At 44.6% G+C, this 15,774-nt stretch overlaps 1 protein-coding gene across 1 annotated transcript in view; it reads right to left on the reverse strand.

Moving 5' to 3' along the window:
* SNX25 (sorting nexin 25) overlaps window positions 1-15,774 on the reverse strand; it is a 200,037-nt gene that overhangs the window by 76,905 nt on the left and 107,358 nt on the right. The window contains exons 3-4 of the mRNA XM_063458117.1: window positions 15,286-15,502; window positions 105-277 (exon numbers count right to left, since the gene is read on the reverse strand). Of these exons, the coding sequence (XP_063314187.1) occupies window positions 105-277; window positions 15,286-15,502 (390 nt within the window). The remainder of the gene's footprint in view (window positions 1-104; window positions 278-15,285; window positions 15,503-15,774) is intronic.

The raw sequence follows: 15,774 nt of genomic DNA on the forward strand, positions 1-15,774 counted from the left end.
TCCCATATGATGCAAACAAACAATGCATAATGCAGATCAAATTAAATTAGACAATTCTCCTCTCTTGGTTTCATTCACCTATTAGCAGTAAACAATGTACACACCTTTAGTAGCAAGTATTTCAGTGAGGACTATTCGTAGGCTTGGAGACTGAATGTCCCGCGTGGGGAGGAGGCAAAGCACTAACACCTGAGCAAAGGTCTGCAAGAACTGGATCTCATCCTCTGTGGTTTTTAAGCAAGAGTGTAGGGCAAAGGGCCTTGGTTGTTCATCCTGTCTGAAAGAAAAAGTTATAAAAAAAAAAGCAACTAAACTGAAGTTAAACTAGACAAATTGTAATGTAAACTAAACCAAATGCAATATAAATAATATAACATACAAGCTACATATTAAAGTATCTCTCTGGCCCTATAAATAAAAATATATATTTTTAAGATTAAAGATTACCCAGACATTAACCAACATGAGATCTCACAAGCACATCACCTTTTTCAGGTTGAAGGCACACTTCAATGCCCCAAAACAAATAAATAAAATCCCTACTTTGTGGATATACACTCAATGAAATCATGAAAGTATGTTCTTTCCCAGCCCAAACTTTCTGTGCAATCACAGACTTCCCAATGCAGCTCAATGAGAAGTATTTACAAGTCAAGTGCTCTGAGCAATTGTTGCCTATTCAGTTTAGCAACACTGAGCTAACCAAACCAGGAACTAAGAGGACAGAGTGTCTGATTGTAACAAAGGTAATCTATTTAAGTGCCTATTTCTATTGGAATCTACACTTTTCCTAAAAATAAAAAAAGGACACTTCGCACATAAAGAACTTCAGCAAAACAAAGTGCATTATGTGTTTGCAGTGTTTCTTTAAAATACAGGTTTCAGATAGCTAATTAATGGTAAGTCAAGAAATACTTTTTTTTTAACCTCTTAGTGACCAGGCTGTTTTTCAATTTTCTTATCCTTAAAGGTACACTATAGTCACCAGAATAACTACAGCTTAATGTAGTTGTTCTGGTGAGTATAATATCTTTTTTCAGAGAAAAGGCAGTGTTTACATTGCCTCTAGGGACACCTCCAAGTGGCCACTCCGAAAGAGCGGTCACTTGGCCGCAATAGGCGTCCATAGTGCTGACTGCAGGGGGAATGCCTGAACTGACAGGCAGTCTCCCTGCATGGGTAAAATTATTATTTTTAAAAATGTTAATAAATAAATAAATGTATGCTATTAAGTATATCACTCTGTATTTAATTGAAGAATGCACAGCTTAATCAGCTGCTGGTAGTTTAATTCATAAAAAAACTGAAAGAAACGACAACGTTTTGCACAGATCACAAACCAGAACTACCTATGTTCTAACAAATCTTTATTTGTTACAAATGCTTCAAGCTGGTTGTCCTTCCTGAACCAATTCATTATAGCTGAAATAAGTAAGCAAACTTTACTATATAGAGGGGGCGGGGCCTGACCTGCATGGCTGTTGAACGCTTTCTGAAAGAGCTTCAAACCTAGTTACCGATTTATTTTATGCTTCTTGCCCATTGGGGCCCTTATTTTTTTTTTTTAGCTGTTTGTGCTTTATTGACACCCTGCATCTAAAATCTGGCCTACCTTTACAATCTACAGAGGATGCAGCGAGGACTCGTGCGGATGCCGGACTGGAGTGGCTGCTGCTCTTCCGCCTTGCCAGGCACTGGACTACCGCTAAATCCAACTGCAGCCCCATTTTCCCCCTCCCCTCCCTTTGGACCAGTGGGGGTGATTTCGTCCTCAACCCAGAGGCCCCCTTGCTCATCCTGCAAGACGCTACAGAGCTTTTTAAATCTGGAACACTTGGGTAATGTCGGACGCCATGTGCGCTACAGCTCTACCTACACACCATGTGCCAAGAGGAGGTTCACACAAGCGTCCGCCACACAGCCGCATTGGGAAGAGAGTGTCAGCGACTCCTGCAAGAGCCAGGATCAAGCGGAGGAAGAAGCCTTATCCCCTACCAGGCAAGAAAGCACCTAGACATGCCTCAGGCCTGAGTCCAAAGGCTCTACACCTGGGACTCCACACAACAACGAGCAGTCACCCGAGACCATCATCACCTCAAGGCTTAACTCTTCTCCCCACCACAACAATTCCTCTGGTGGAGTAGGGGGAATATGTCTAAGGCTCCAGTGGGGGAACAAATTGCCCCTGATTGGAATAGGCGGAGATGGACTATCTCGCACTCACTGTACATTGTGGCAAGATGACCAGCTGCTACTGTTCACTATTTTATTTGGTTTATTTTGCTTTACACCTTTTATTAACATGTCTCAGTGATTTAGCATGTGCTTTTAAAATTTGCTTTATGATGGACCGCCACTAACTTGACGCAGGGCCTCTCGGGCAGGCACAAGTATACTTATCTACACTGATATTCCTATCTGTTATATGCTTGTGCAGCTTAACTAGTATTAGTCCTGAGCAACATAGCTCATTTATAAGTCTCTTGGTTTTCACACTTCTATGCCTCAGGACTTACTGTTAACCTTGTTATTATCGAATACTTTCTATAAAAAAAAAAAATAAGTGCAGTTCTAATATGTGACATATTTGGTTACTTCTCTGTATACCTGCTTTTTTTTATATATATATATATGTCTCAACCTGATTGTACACTCATCTTGCACTGCAAAAATAAAGAATGAAAAAAATAAAAAAATAAAAATCCCACTGTAGATATAGTGTTACATCACTTATTCCATTTTAATGACACAAAAAAGAATATTCAGCATCTTTTTTTTAAGAAAATGGGTCTAAACGTCTTGCAAGAATGGCCATCCCCTCCTGATTTGGCACAAAGGATTTCAAGAATTTCCATGTCTGTTAGTCCACCCATTGTGAAGCGCTGCAGAGCTTGTTGGCGCTTTATAAATAATAATAATAATAATAATAATAATGATAATAATAATAAAAATAATAATACAACAAATTTGTTTTTAGATGTATAACTGACGTCCAGAATTTAGAAAGATTGCATCCCTTTACCAATTTATTGCAATTTCAAATTAAATGCCATTCACATCTCCACCATCTAACATATTTCACCCAGGATTGACTTTACCAATAGAGACCAATTTTATGGCATTTCCTAGACTAGAACAGACTTCTGAAGGTTACAATTGGGCTATTTTTACCCACAGAAATAAACTTTACTTTCAGTACTTTTCTTTCAAGCCATAGATATTTGGTTTTGTGCTTATAATTAATTAGGATCTATCCAGATCCCTTGTGGCATTATTTCCCATTATATAGACACAGACAAATTATAGAGCCACATAGATACACACACACAAAACAGCAGGCAAGCTGACAGAGAGGATACATATTGGCGTGAATTAAGTGTGAATTAAAGGGACACTCTAGTCACCTGAACAACTTTAGCTTAATGAAGCAGTTTTGGTGTATAGAACTTGCCCCTGCAGCCTCACTGCTCAATCCTCTGCCATTTAGGAGTTAAATCCCTTTGTTTATGAACCCTAGTCACACCTCCCTGCATGTGACTTGCACAGCCTTCCATAAACAATTCCTGTATAGAGAGCCCTATTTAGGCTTTCTTTATTAAGTTCTGTTTAATTAAGATTTTCTTATCCCCTGCTATGTTAATAGCTTGCTAGACCCTGCAAGAGCCTCCTGTATGTGATTAAAGTTCAATTTAGAGATTGAGATACAATTATTTAAGGTAAATTACATCTGTTTGAAAGTGAAACCAGTTTTTGTTTTCATGCAGGCTCTGTCAATCATAGCCAGGGGAGGTGTGGCTAGGGCTGCATAAACAGAAACAGTGTGATTTAACTCCTAAATGACAGTGAATTGAGCAGTGAAATTGCAGGGGAATGATCTATACACTAAAACTGCTTTATTTAGCTAAAGTAATTTAGGTGACTATAGTGTTCCTTTAAAGCTTCTATAAAGACTTGTCTTTGATCGTATGACTCACGTCCTAAATTCTAAATCCCTCCTCGATCCTCTTCAATCTGGCTTTCGCCCCCTACACTCTACGGAGACTGCTCTTATTAAAGTTACAAATGGCCTAATCACAGCCAAATCCAAAGGCCACTACTCCATACTAACTCTTCTTGACTTCTCTGCTGCCTTTGACACTGTTGATCATGGCCTCCTTCTCCTAACTCTTTAATCTCGTGGTCTCTGTGGCACAGCCTTCTCGTGGTTTTCCTCCTATCTCTCCCAACATTCCTTTAGGGTCTCTCTCTTTTTTTTTTTTTTTAACAGCACCTCCTCTCCTCGTCCTGTCTCAGTCAGAATCCCTCAAGGTTCAGTTCTTGGTCCCCTTTTGTTCTCTCACTATATTGCCTCTCTTGGCAAACTCATTAATTCATTTGGATTCCACTACCACCTGTACCCTGACCTCTTCCCTGCTGTCCTACAACATGTCACCAATTGCCTTCCTTCAATCTCTGACTGGATGTCCTCCCACTTTGAAACTCAATCTCTCTAAAACGGAGTTTCTTATTTTTCCTCCTCATAACACTGATCCTCCTCCTTCACTCTCGCTGCAGGTTGACGATACCTGCCTCACCCCATCCTTTCAAGCTCGCTGTCTTGGTGTCACTTTTGATCCTGGCCTCACCGTTGCGCCTCATGTCCAGTCTTTTGCTAAAACCTGTCAATTTCAACTTAAAAACATTGCCCGCATACGACCCTTTCTTACGCAATATGCTGCCAATGAGTTTGTTCACGCTCTAATAATCTCTCGCATCGATTACTGTAATACTCTCCTAATTGGTCTTGCCAGAAGCCGTACTGCCCCCCTACAATCTGTGGTGAATGCTGCTGCCAGGCTGATCTTTCTCTCCTGTTGCTCCTCTCACACCTCACCCATCTCTCACAATACTTACACTGGCTTCCTGTTCCCTTCAGGCGTCAATTTAAAATACTAACCCTTACCTATACAGCTCTAACCAACTCTAGCCCCTCTTACATTTCTTCACGGATTCATAGGTATGCCCCCTCTCGGTCTCTCCACTCTACTGGCGACCTTCTCCTGTCTGCTGCTCGCACCCTTACTGCAAATTCAAGACTTCTCACGGGCATCTCTTTTCCTTTGGAACAGCCTGCATAACCCTGTCAGACTTTTCCCTAGTCTTCAATCCATTAAGAAGTCCCTCAAAACCCATCTTTTCAGGAATACTTATAGCCTCCAAGAGTAACTTCTCTCTTTCAAACCTTCCTCTCGCTCTCTCCTACAGGGCCACACTCCACACTCACCTCCAGTTCTGCTAATTTCCCACCATGTCTACTTTCTGTCTCTCTCAATACCCTTGCTATTGTGTTGTTATACCTCACCTCCTCTAGACTCTAAGCTCGTTTGAGCAGGGTCCTCAACTACCTATTGTTCCTGTTACATTTTGTTATCGTCTCATTTGGTAATGAGCTAGGGAGCACTATATGGTACTATAGTGCTAGGAATACAATTATGTATTCCTAGCCTATAGTTTTCCTTTAAGTGAGTCTACACCAACAATTCATCTAAACCGCATAATCTCTAATGAGACAAAGAAGAGCCAGTGCAGAGTGCACAGTGTAAATCTGCGTATTTTTTTTTTTTTTGGTTTTTTTTTTAGTACCCCTTGGGGCCTTGAGTAGCTAGTTTATTTGCTTTATATATTTTTTGTTTTAGATAGATTGCAACTCCATTGCCTTGCGGAACACATATTATACACAGTAATAGGTTAAAACATTGCATTATTTGGTGGATAGTAAGCCTGGTCTATTCTTCTACATTATACACATCAAAAACTAATACATACAATACCTTGGAGAAAAAAAAGATCCAATCCTAATAAAAACAGGTCAACCCTAGAAATATACACAATACAACAGTACTCAGTAATATATGCGCAGCCCTATCCTTTTCTTGTATTGTATTGTTCCAACCCCAGAAATAGTAGCAAATTGCAATACATGTCAAACACAGGTGCGGGGAAAGTTAATTTTATTTATGAGGCTGTCTAAGCATCATTGGAGCTGTAGTTCTAAAAAGCCGGGGATTGCCATTTAGCCATCCCTGATTTAGTATGAGCTCAGCTGCATATCCCTTTAATCTGGAAATTGAACTAAAATTACATCAGTACAATTCTGCCAGAATTGCCCTAGGTGTTCTCTTGCATAGCAGCTCCAACCTGTGGGTTTGTTAACAGAGCTTCAAAGCAATACAGTATTCTCCAGCTACAAAATTATGAAACAAGACACAACATCAAACCCAGGGCAGCCTAAACCTCATAAGAAGTAACTAGCGAAAGAGAAACACAAATCAATATTGAAGTAAACAGAGCAATTTCTGTAAGATCAGCATAGATAGTGGGAAATGAAATCGATAATGACCTTTACAACCATCCAAACAAAAATGTTTAAAATTCTCTAGTAAAGAGAAAAAAGATAAATAATAAAACAGCTTTCACAATGTGTACTTCAATCTAAAAGGAATAAGCAGGCAAATAAGTAGCTCAAGATTTTCAAATTAATCCCTTAAGGACCAAGGCTATTTTTACATGACCAAGATGCCTTTTTGGCATTTTTGCACGCGTTTATTCTTCAACAATTTCACCCTGTTTAGGTAGACCCATACTTATTTTATATAATAATAATATTGCACTAGGCTTGTTAGTAAAAGCAAAAAATTCAAGAAACCACTGTGGTACTCTACAGATGTGGCCAAAATAGTAAAAAACTAAAAGTTAGCATTTAGTAATTATTAAAAAAAAAAACAGAGTGAGGAAGACAGAATGATCTATAAGATTAGACAGAAATTAGCTAAGCAAGTTACAAGAGCTTCCAAATCACACACAGAAGAGAAAATAGCACAGTCAGTAAAAAAGGGGGATAACATTTTTTTAGATACATAAATGAGAAAAGGAAAGTAAAACAAGGAATAGTTAGATTCAAATCAAAAGAAGGAAGGTATGTAGAAGTGGATAAAGGTCTAGCTGACTGCCTCAATGGATATTTGTGTTCAGTATTTACAGATGAAAATGAAGGAAAAGTGGCCTCAGTTAGGAAAAAGGACAAATGAGTCATTTGTTACATGTGAGTTTACAGTGAAGGAGGTTCTATTTCAACTGTCAAAAGTAAAGACAATGGGACCTGATAGAATACACCCACAGCAAAACCATTAACAGATTTATTTAACCAATCATTGTTAACAGGAGTAGTCCCAGAAGACTGGAAATTAGCGAATGTTGTGCCCATTCACAATAAAGGTAGTAGGTAGGAGTCGGGCAACTATAGGCCAGTAAGCCTTACTTCAGTAGTGGGGAAAGTAACAATCCTATCCATTAACATGGTTTTCATCACTTTCCCTACTACAGAACTGCCGCCAAGATGGGACGCAGACCCCACAAATCACCTGCACATACTCCTACAGAGATGCAGAACATAGAACACATGCTCCAGAGGCAGCCTCCGCATAAAATTGCGCCCGATGGGAACAGTAAGGGCGCGGAACCTCCAGAGAGCCCCTCATAGCCTGTCCAGCCTCACACTGGGCATACCACACAGGCTGAAGGAGATGGATCAGCCCCAGTCACCCAGCAGGACTTCCAAAACCTGGTTGGGTAAATCAAAAACTTGCTGGCTGCTAACGTGACAGCTATGAAAGCAGATGTACAGAAAGTTAACGATAGAGTGAAAACAACAGAGGGAGACATTGCAGACCTAAAACAAGGTATGAAAACCGTACACAAAGCCATCCAACACCTAGAAACCTCGCAACACTCGCTCTCCATACACCTAGCCACACTGGACGACAGGTCAAGGAGAAACCATCTAAAGATAAGGGGAATACCGGGCACGGTGACCCCAGAAGAACTCCCCCACTATGTGAGACGCTTGGTGGCCACCATTATGCCGGCAGCACAGGCCAAAAGAGTCACCTTGGATGGGACCTACCGCCTGCCTAAATCCAGCAGAGCCCCAGCGACGGCGGTACAGGGCGCCATAGTGCGTTGCTCACACTCCCACAACAAAATCTCCATCTGGTCAGCACTGCAAGGCAAGACACCGCTCATCTTTGAAGGCGCCTTCTATCAGGACCTCACGAGGTCCACCTTACAATGGCGGAGATCTCTGTAGCACCTCACAAGCAAGCTAAGATCAGCTGGCATTAAATACAGGTGGATGTCCCCCAGGCTACTGGTGGTGAACCATAAAGATCTGAAGACAGACGGGCGAACATCCAGAGTTGGAACCCCTCCCGGGCCGCACCATTTGTTCCTGCCGCCAAACCGTCTACTGACCCGGGGACTTGAAATCCTAAGAGTCTATAGCCCAGGCCGCTAAGAGCTATACCAGAACTGTTTATAAACCGTTTATAATTAGTTATCAACAGAGTATTAACGCACCACACACACGACAACCACCCACGGAGAACCTACCACTCCTTCACTCACAACACTTGGGAACCGGGCGCCACAGAGCAGGCAAATGGCTCCACACCGGCCAACTCTCCCCCCGCCACCCCCATGGTAAGGGGTACCACCTATGGCGGGCTAGTTTATCCCCCTACATAGGACAATAGGACGACACCACACTGAACAGCCTGACCTGACACATCCCAAATAGCAATATAAATTACAACCAAACAAGCACAAATTACACACACACTACTAAGTACTTATACAACCCATCTCTGAGACACTAACTCACACACGCTTAAACAATGAAAAAGTGCACGATAAGCATCGTTATGTATGTTTCAAACATGCAGGGGCGGACTGACCGGTCGGGCACTTCGGACATGGTCCGAGGGCCCGCCGCCCCTTTAAATGCTGCAGCCGCCTGAGCGCTCTCTTAAGAGCCTCAGGCGGCTGCAGCTTCTCACCTCCCCTCCGCTGTAGCGTGGCCGGGCGGCTCTGCAGTCCGCGGTGCCCGGCCGGAGTGATAGGAAGGTGCACATTCAGTGTGCACCTTCCTGTCAGTCCGGCCGGGTACAGGAAACAGAAACTCCTGTTCCGCGCGGAACAGGAGTTTCTGTTTCCTGTACCCGGCCGGACTCACAGGAAGGTGCACACTCAGTGTGCACCTTCCTATCACTGCGGCCGGGCACCGCGGACCGCAGAGCCGCCCGGCCACGCTACAGCGGAGGGGGTGGGTAAGAACAGAGAGGGAGGGGAGGGGGAATGAACAGAGAGGGAGGGGGAGGGGGAATGAACAGAGAGGGAGGGGGAGGGGGGGGATGAACAGAGAGGGAGGGGGAGGGGGGGTGAATGAACAGAGAGGGAGGGGAGGGGGGAATGAACAGAGAGGGAGGGGAGGGGGGGGAATGAACAGAGAGGGAGGGGAGGGGGGGGAATGAACAGAGAGGGAGGGGAGGAGGGGGAATGAACAGAGAGGGGGGATGAACAGAGAGGCAGGGGGGGAATGAACAGAGGGGTAGGGGGGGAATGAACAGAGGGGGAGGGGGGAAATGAACAGAGGGGGAGGGGGGAAATGAACAGAGGGGGAGGGGGGAAATGAACAGAGGGGGAATGAACAGAGAGGGAGGGGGGGTAAGAAGAAAGAGGGAGGGGGGTCAGAAGAGAAAGGGGGGTAAGAAGAAAGAGGGGGGGGTAAGAAGAAAGAGGGAGGGGGGTAAGAAGAAAGAGGGAGGGGGTAAGAAGAAAGAGGGAGGGGGGTAAGAAGAAAGAGGGAGGGGGGGTAAAAAGAGAAAGGGAGGGGGGTAAGAAGAGACAGGGAGGGGGTAAAAAGAGAAAGGGAGGGGGTAAAAAGAGAAAGGGAGGGGGTAAGAAGAGAAAGGGGGGTAGGAAGAGAGAGGGAGGGGGTAGGAAGAGAGAGGGGGTAAGAAGAGAGGGGGGTAAGAAGAGAAAGGGGGGGGTAAGAAGAGAGAGGGAGGGGGTAAGAAGAGAAAGGGGGGTAAGAAGAGAGAGGGAGGGGGGGTAGGAAGAGAGAGGGAGGGGGGTAGGAAGAGAGAGGGGGTAAGAAGAGAAAGGGAGGGGGGGTAAGAAGAGAAAGGGAGGGGGGTAAGAAGAGAAAGGGAGGGGGGTAAGAAGAGAAGGGGAGGGGGGGTAAGAAGAGAAAGGGAGGGGGGTAAGAAGAGAAAGGGAGGGGGGTAAGAAGAGAAAGGGAGGGGGGGTAAGAAGAGAAAGGGAGGGGGGGTAAGAAGAGAAAGGGAGGGGGGGTAAGAAGAGAAAGGGAGGGGGGTAAGAAGAGAGAGGGAGGGGGAGTAAGAAGAGAGAGGGAGGGGGAGTAAGAAGAGAGGGAGGGGGAGTAAGAAGGGGAGGGGGGAGTAAAAAGAGGAAGGGGGGAGTAAGAAGAGGGAGAGGGGGGAGTAAGAAGGGGGTAAGAAGAGGAGGAGGGGGAGTAAAAAGAGGAAGGGGGTGTCACGAACGCACCCTACTCCAAGAGTGTGCGTGACGTAGTTGTGGTGGTGAAAGGGTTAAAGTACACTATTTGTCTGCACTAGACCGGAAATAATGACAAAATCCCCCTTTTAACACCACCCACACTTAAACATAATAATATAACTATTACTATCTTAATGCTGCCACCACCAAGACAATTTATAAATGGGGTGCCTTGGTCCCCCAGGTAAATCAACAATAAAACCCACCAAATATTACTTAGCATAGTATCTATGTAATTATAAAAATACCAACTAGTCTCTTCAGGTAACGTGATTCTTAACCAGACAAAGGTAGAACTTAATAAATGAATGTTTATTATGAGCAAAAATAGTCACAGTGCATATAACAATATATGATAAACAAGTTATTTACACCAACAACAGATAAAAACAAAAAGGATAAAATACAGAAGTCCTAATTACTCACTTAGGTTTTTCAAAGTACAACTTCAAAGTACAACTTCTGTCACTCAAAATTAGATCTTGACCCCAAGCAAGTACACACCACCCTTCAGGATAACAGGAGATATACCCTGTGGAATTATCACACCCCACCCAGGGGCGTACCTATAGTGATTCCAAGTGACCACCTCTTTTGTTCCAGAAACAGCAAGCCAAATATAAACTTTTTGGTTTTATCTCCTCTACTGTACCTGCCACAGAAATAATAATTGCCTCTATGAATTTGTTACTGTTTTCCCATTCCATAGACATGTTGCACGCCCCGCCTGCGATCCAATAGGACAGACATCACAATTCCTGCCACACGGTTTAAGTTGTGCAACTCATGTTTAGGCTTAATTAAAAGATTGGGCTTGTCCCATTCCAAATATAATAAAAATTAGGCTTTATTATTATTCTGTGGGGTAAATATGAATGTTTTTGTCCTTCCTTTGGGTATGATACTGGAGCAAAGCTTAAAATGGCATTTAGATTTCAAAGAGTTTTACTCAGCACTTAATGGTACAGACCAAATGGATGAAGAGACATTCAGACTTTTCCCAAGTGTAGAACCTCACACCTTGCAGAGCCTTGATTACTCCACATCCATATTAGTAAAACCCTTTCAACCTTGCTATGCCATCTACACTTCCCCTTCTGTTATCCAACCTCTGTGGGGGTCCCAGCTTCAAAAGATGTAACCCCTGTTGACCTCAGCAATAGCATCCTTTTGTGCCATTTACTACACAAATGGCATTAAAGGATAATATTTCAGAATGTAATACTAAATTATGCACCCTTGCCGTGACAGGGGGAGTAAGAAGAGGGGGGAGGGAAGAGTAAGAAGAGGGGGGAGGGAAGAGTAAGAAGAGGGGGGAGGGAAGAGTAAGAAGAGGGGGGAGGGAAGAGGGGGGAGAGGGGTAAGAAGAGGGCGAGGGGGAGTAAAAAGAGGAAGGAGGAGTAAGAAGAGGGGGAGGGGGGTAAGAAGAGGGGGAGGGGGAGTAAAAAGAGGGGGGAGGGGGTAAGAAGAGGGGGAAGGGGGGTAAGAAGAGGGGGAAGGGGGGTAAGAAGAGGGGGAAGGGGGGTAAGAAGAGGGGGAAGGGGGTAAGAAGAGGGGGGAGGGGGTAAGAAGAGGGGGGAGGGGGTAAGAAGAGGGGGAAGGGGGGTAAGAAGAGGGGGAAGGGGGGTAAGAAGAGTGGGGAGGGGAATAAGAAGAGGGGGGAGTAAGAAGGGAGCTACGGGCTAGAGTTCACTCTCAACACTGTGACCACCAGGGAACACACTGCCCCCACACACCATACACATTCACACACTGCCCCCCATACACCGACACACACACCATACACATTTACACACATTGCCTCACACACACACACACTGCCCACCCATACACACACAGCCCCCCATACTAACATTGCCACACACATACACAGCCCCTCATACACACATTGCCCCACACACCCTACACATTCACACACACTGAACCTTTCACACACACTGCACCCCTTACACATTGCACCACTGCTCCTATACCCTACTACAGCCTCATATCCCAGCAGACCCCAGGTAAGTTGTCAAACTGTTCTTAAACGGTTTGACTACTTACTCTGAAAGGGGGGTCCGGCCCTCCTGGCACCATAACGACTACACAGAGCAGTAGTGGTTATTGTGCATGGATTATTTCTTTAAATAATCTACAAGTGCCCCAGTAGCCAGCAAGCCAGCCAGCCCAGAGGCCGTCCAGCCAGCCCACAGACCGGCCAGCCCACAGGCCACCAGTTAGGCTTACAGCCAGCAAGCCCACAGCCTGCCAACCGCAGACAGCAAGCCACAGCCAGCAAGCCAACAGCCTGCCGGCAGTAGCCAGCAAGCCCACAGCCTGCCGGCAGTAGCCAGCAAGCCCACAGCCTGCCGGCAGTAGCCAGCAAGCCCACAGCCTGCCGGCAGTAGCCAGCAAGCCCACAGCCTGCCGGCAGTAGCCAGCAAGCCCACAGCCTGCCGGCAGTAGCCAGCAAGCCCACAGCCTGCCGGCAGTAGCCAGCAAGCCCACAGCCTGCCGGCAGTAGCCAGCAAGCCCACAGCCTGCCGGCAGTAGCCAGCAAGCCCACAGCCTGCCGGCAGTAGCCAGCAAGCCCACAGCCTGCCGGCAGTAGCCAGCAAGCCCACAGCCTGCCAGCCAGCAACAGTAATTAAGGTAAGAGGAGCTAACTTGGCCTAGGTATCAGCGAGCTATGTTGTGTTGCTATATTGTGAATAGGAACCAGAGTGTTGGAGAGACCCCCCTCCAGGCCCCATTAGACTCCATTGTAGTCTTTAATGGGACCTGGAGGAAATTCTTTCTAACACACTCTCTAAAGGACACTGAGATAGCCTCTGCTAGAATGCTCCCCCCTCCATGGCCCATTAACCCTCAATTGTAGTCTCTACTGGGGCCTGGAGGCGACTGTTTCCAGCAGGGACACCGAGATGTCCTCTGTTAGAAAGACCCCCTTCCAAGCCTATTAGACTCCATTGTGGTCTCTAATAAGGTCCTGGAGGGGATTCTTTCTAACACAATCTCTAAAGGACACTGAGATAGCCTCTGTTAGAAAGACCCCCTTCCATGACCCATTAGCCCTCAATTGTAGTCTCTACTGGGGCCTGGAGGCGACTGTTTCCAGCAGGGACACTGAGATGTCCTCTGTTAGAAAGACCCCCTTCCAAGCCTATTAGACTCCATTGTAGTCTCTAATAAGGTCCTGGAGGGGATTCTTTCTAACACAATCTCTAAAGGACACTGAGATAGCCTCTGCTAGAAAGACCCCCTTCCATGGCCCATTAGCCCTCAATTGTAGTCTCTACTGGGGCCTCGAAGGGATTATTGCACTTTTGTTCCTTGTGTCTAAAAATTGTGTAGGGTGTGGCTGGAGGCGGGACATGGGTGGCGCTTGCTGTGGAGTATGGGTGGGGCCTGTAAGGGGGCCCTTGATTTATTTTGCCCGGGGGCCCTGAGGGTTCTCAGTCCGCCCCTGCAAACATGCAAATGTTTTATGTTGATCAAGCTTCGCTGCAGCCGTTGGGGCGCAGCAGAGTATTATACTGGATGTTACCAAAATATGCACAACAAAAATAAAGAATATAAAAAAAAACAATAAAAAAAAAAAACAATGCCAAAGTCAAATAACCAGAATTACCAGACTCAATAACGCGCTCTTGGACAACCACAAGGGAAACCACGACAGGGCACTGAGCAGGATGAAAATAAAATAAATAACCCTCCTCTGGATCTGATAGGTTGTAATTGGCCTTTGACCCCAAAGGCAGTTACCAGGTTTCCATTTGCATAATTGCTGCTCAGCACAAACCCTCTTGTGCATTTGATTGCTGCTCAGCACAACTTTTCCTGTCAGGACAGTAAATTCCATTAGTCACATTTTTATAACCGGATGAATACGTGACACCCTGTCTTGCCTTCTCTGTCTTTTCTATATAAAGAGTACCCTGGTATTGCAATATCCCAGTCATTTTTCTCATTATACCATGTCTCAGTAACAGCCACTAAATCTACATTCTCAGTTGCTATTATTGCCACAATTTCATGGATCTTATTGCAAGCATTTGTAGACATGACTCTAAGCTTATCATTTTTTAACACACTCGTTACAGTTACTTTCTGTTTTTGTTTTGGGGGGCAGCTGGATTGATGTTTTATCACCCTTTTGTCCCCACCCCTAGTTTAAATACTTCCTATAAAATCAAGAGACAGTGAGTTGCCAACAACACAGAAGTGCTCCAAATCTACATTTTTTGGCTACCTCTGCTAATTCCTCTACATGGGTAAATGAATAAGGAACGGTCTCTTCTCTAGAAGTGATAGGTCCACTTTAATCTCATTGGATGCCACACTGTGCTCACTCCAACAAACTAGTGTAGGCTCCCAGTATACTAAGCATTGTTTAGTGTTTGTCGGGAATGTTAACTGTCCAGAGTGATCCTGCTTGCAAAGAAAATAAACCTTGATGAGCAATGCTGGGATGGTTCCAGGTGCAGAGAATCAATGGACTGTATAAAAGGACTGGATCTGGATTTCAAGCTAGTATCCAGCCTTCTTTTTCAATCATTGCCCCTCAATAAAGCCTTGAATTTAGTAAGGGATGTTGCTGAGGTTTCAGGGCAGTAGTTCTTAAGGAACAATCCAAGCACTATAACCACTATAGCTCACTGAATTGTACTATAGATCTGATTAAAACCACAACATTCAAAGCTGCACAACTCTTGCACTCAATCAATAAAAAATGCAATGGATGAGACTCTCCCAGTCCAAGCAAGGGGACAATAACTGGCTTGTATATTTGGCTGAACATGTGGACTTGCTCTTCTGCAGTATTGGCTTTTCTAAAAGTCATAACGGTTTGTGTTGTGTAGTTGGCACAATTTCAATGCTCACAGGGTTACCCTTCAAATTTGTTACCTAGTATTTGCAGCTTTGAGGTCACAGAAATGAGTAAGCAGAGTTTTCACAACATCATTGCAGACGACTCGGACAACATCAACATGGGCAAGGCGGCCACGCAGTTGCCTGGCTAGCTCCCAGAAATCATCAGAGAGCAGATGGTAAAGTTGTCCCTGGTCTTTACTGAGATCCCCATACCACGAGATGATGTAATCTCTGTAGCTGTAGTCAAACACTGTAAACAAGAAAAAACAAAAACAAAAAAAAAACACCCAGGGTGAACATCATAGTTTAAATAAACAAACAGCAAAGCATAAGGTAGTGCTCTATACAATTACAGTATTCCTACCCTAAATAGGAAGGCAGTCTCTGGGACAGCAAACCAATTATCTATTTATATCAAAGAAAAAATGAATGTAGATTTTTTTTGATGGTTTGAGTTGTCATTACAGGTTCGAAGTTGCAAAATAAGCAATGTTTTTGGTGTGTATCCACAGAAATACCATC

The sequence above is a fragment of the Pelobates fuscus genome, chromosome 6 (genome assembly GCF_036172605.1).
Source record: "Pelobates fuscus isolate aPelFus1 chromosome 6, aPelFus1.pri, whole genome shotgun sequence".
In the NCBI taxonomy this organism is placed as follows: Eukaryota; Metazoa; Chordata; class Amphibia; order Anura; family Pelobatidae; genus Pelobates; species Pelobates fuscus.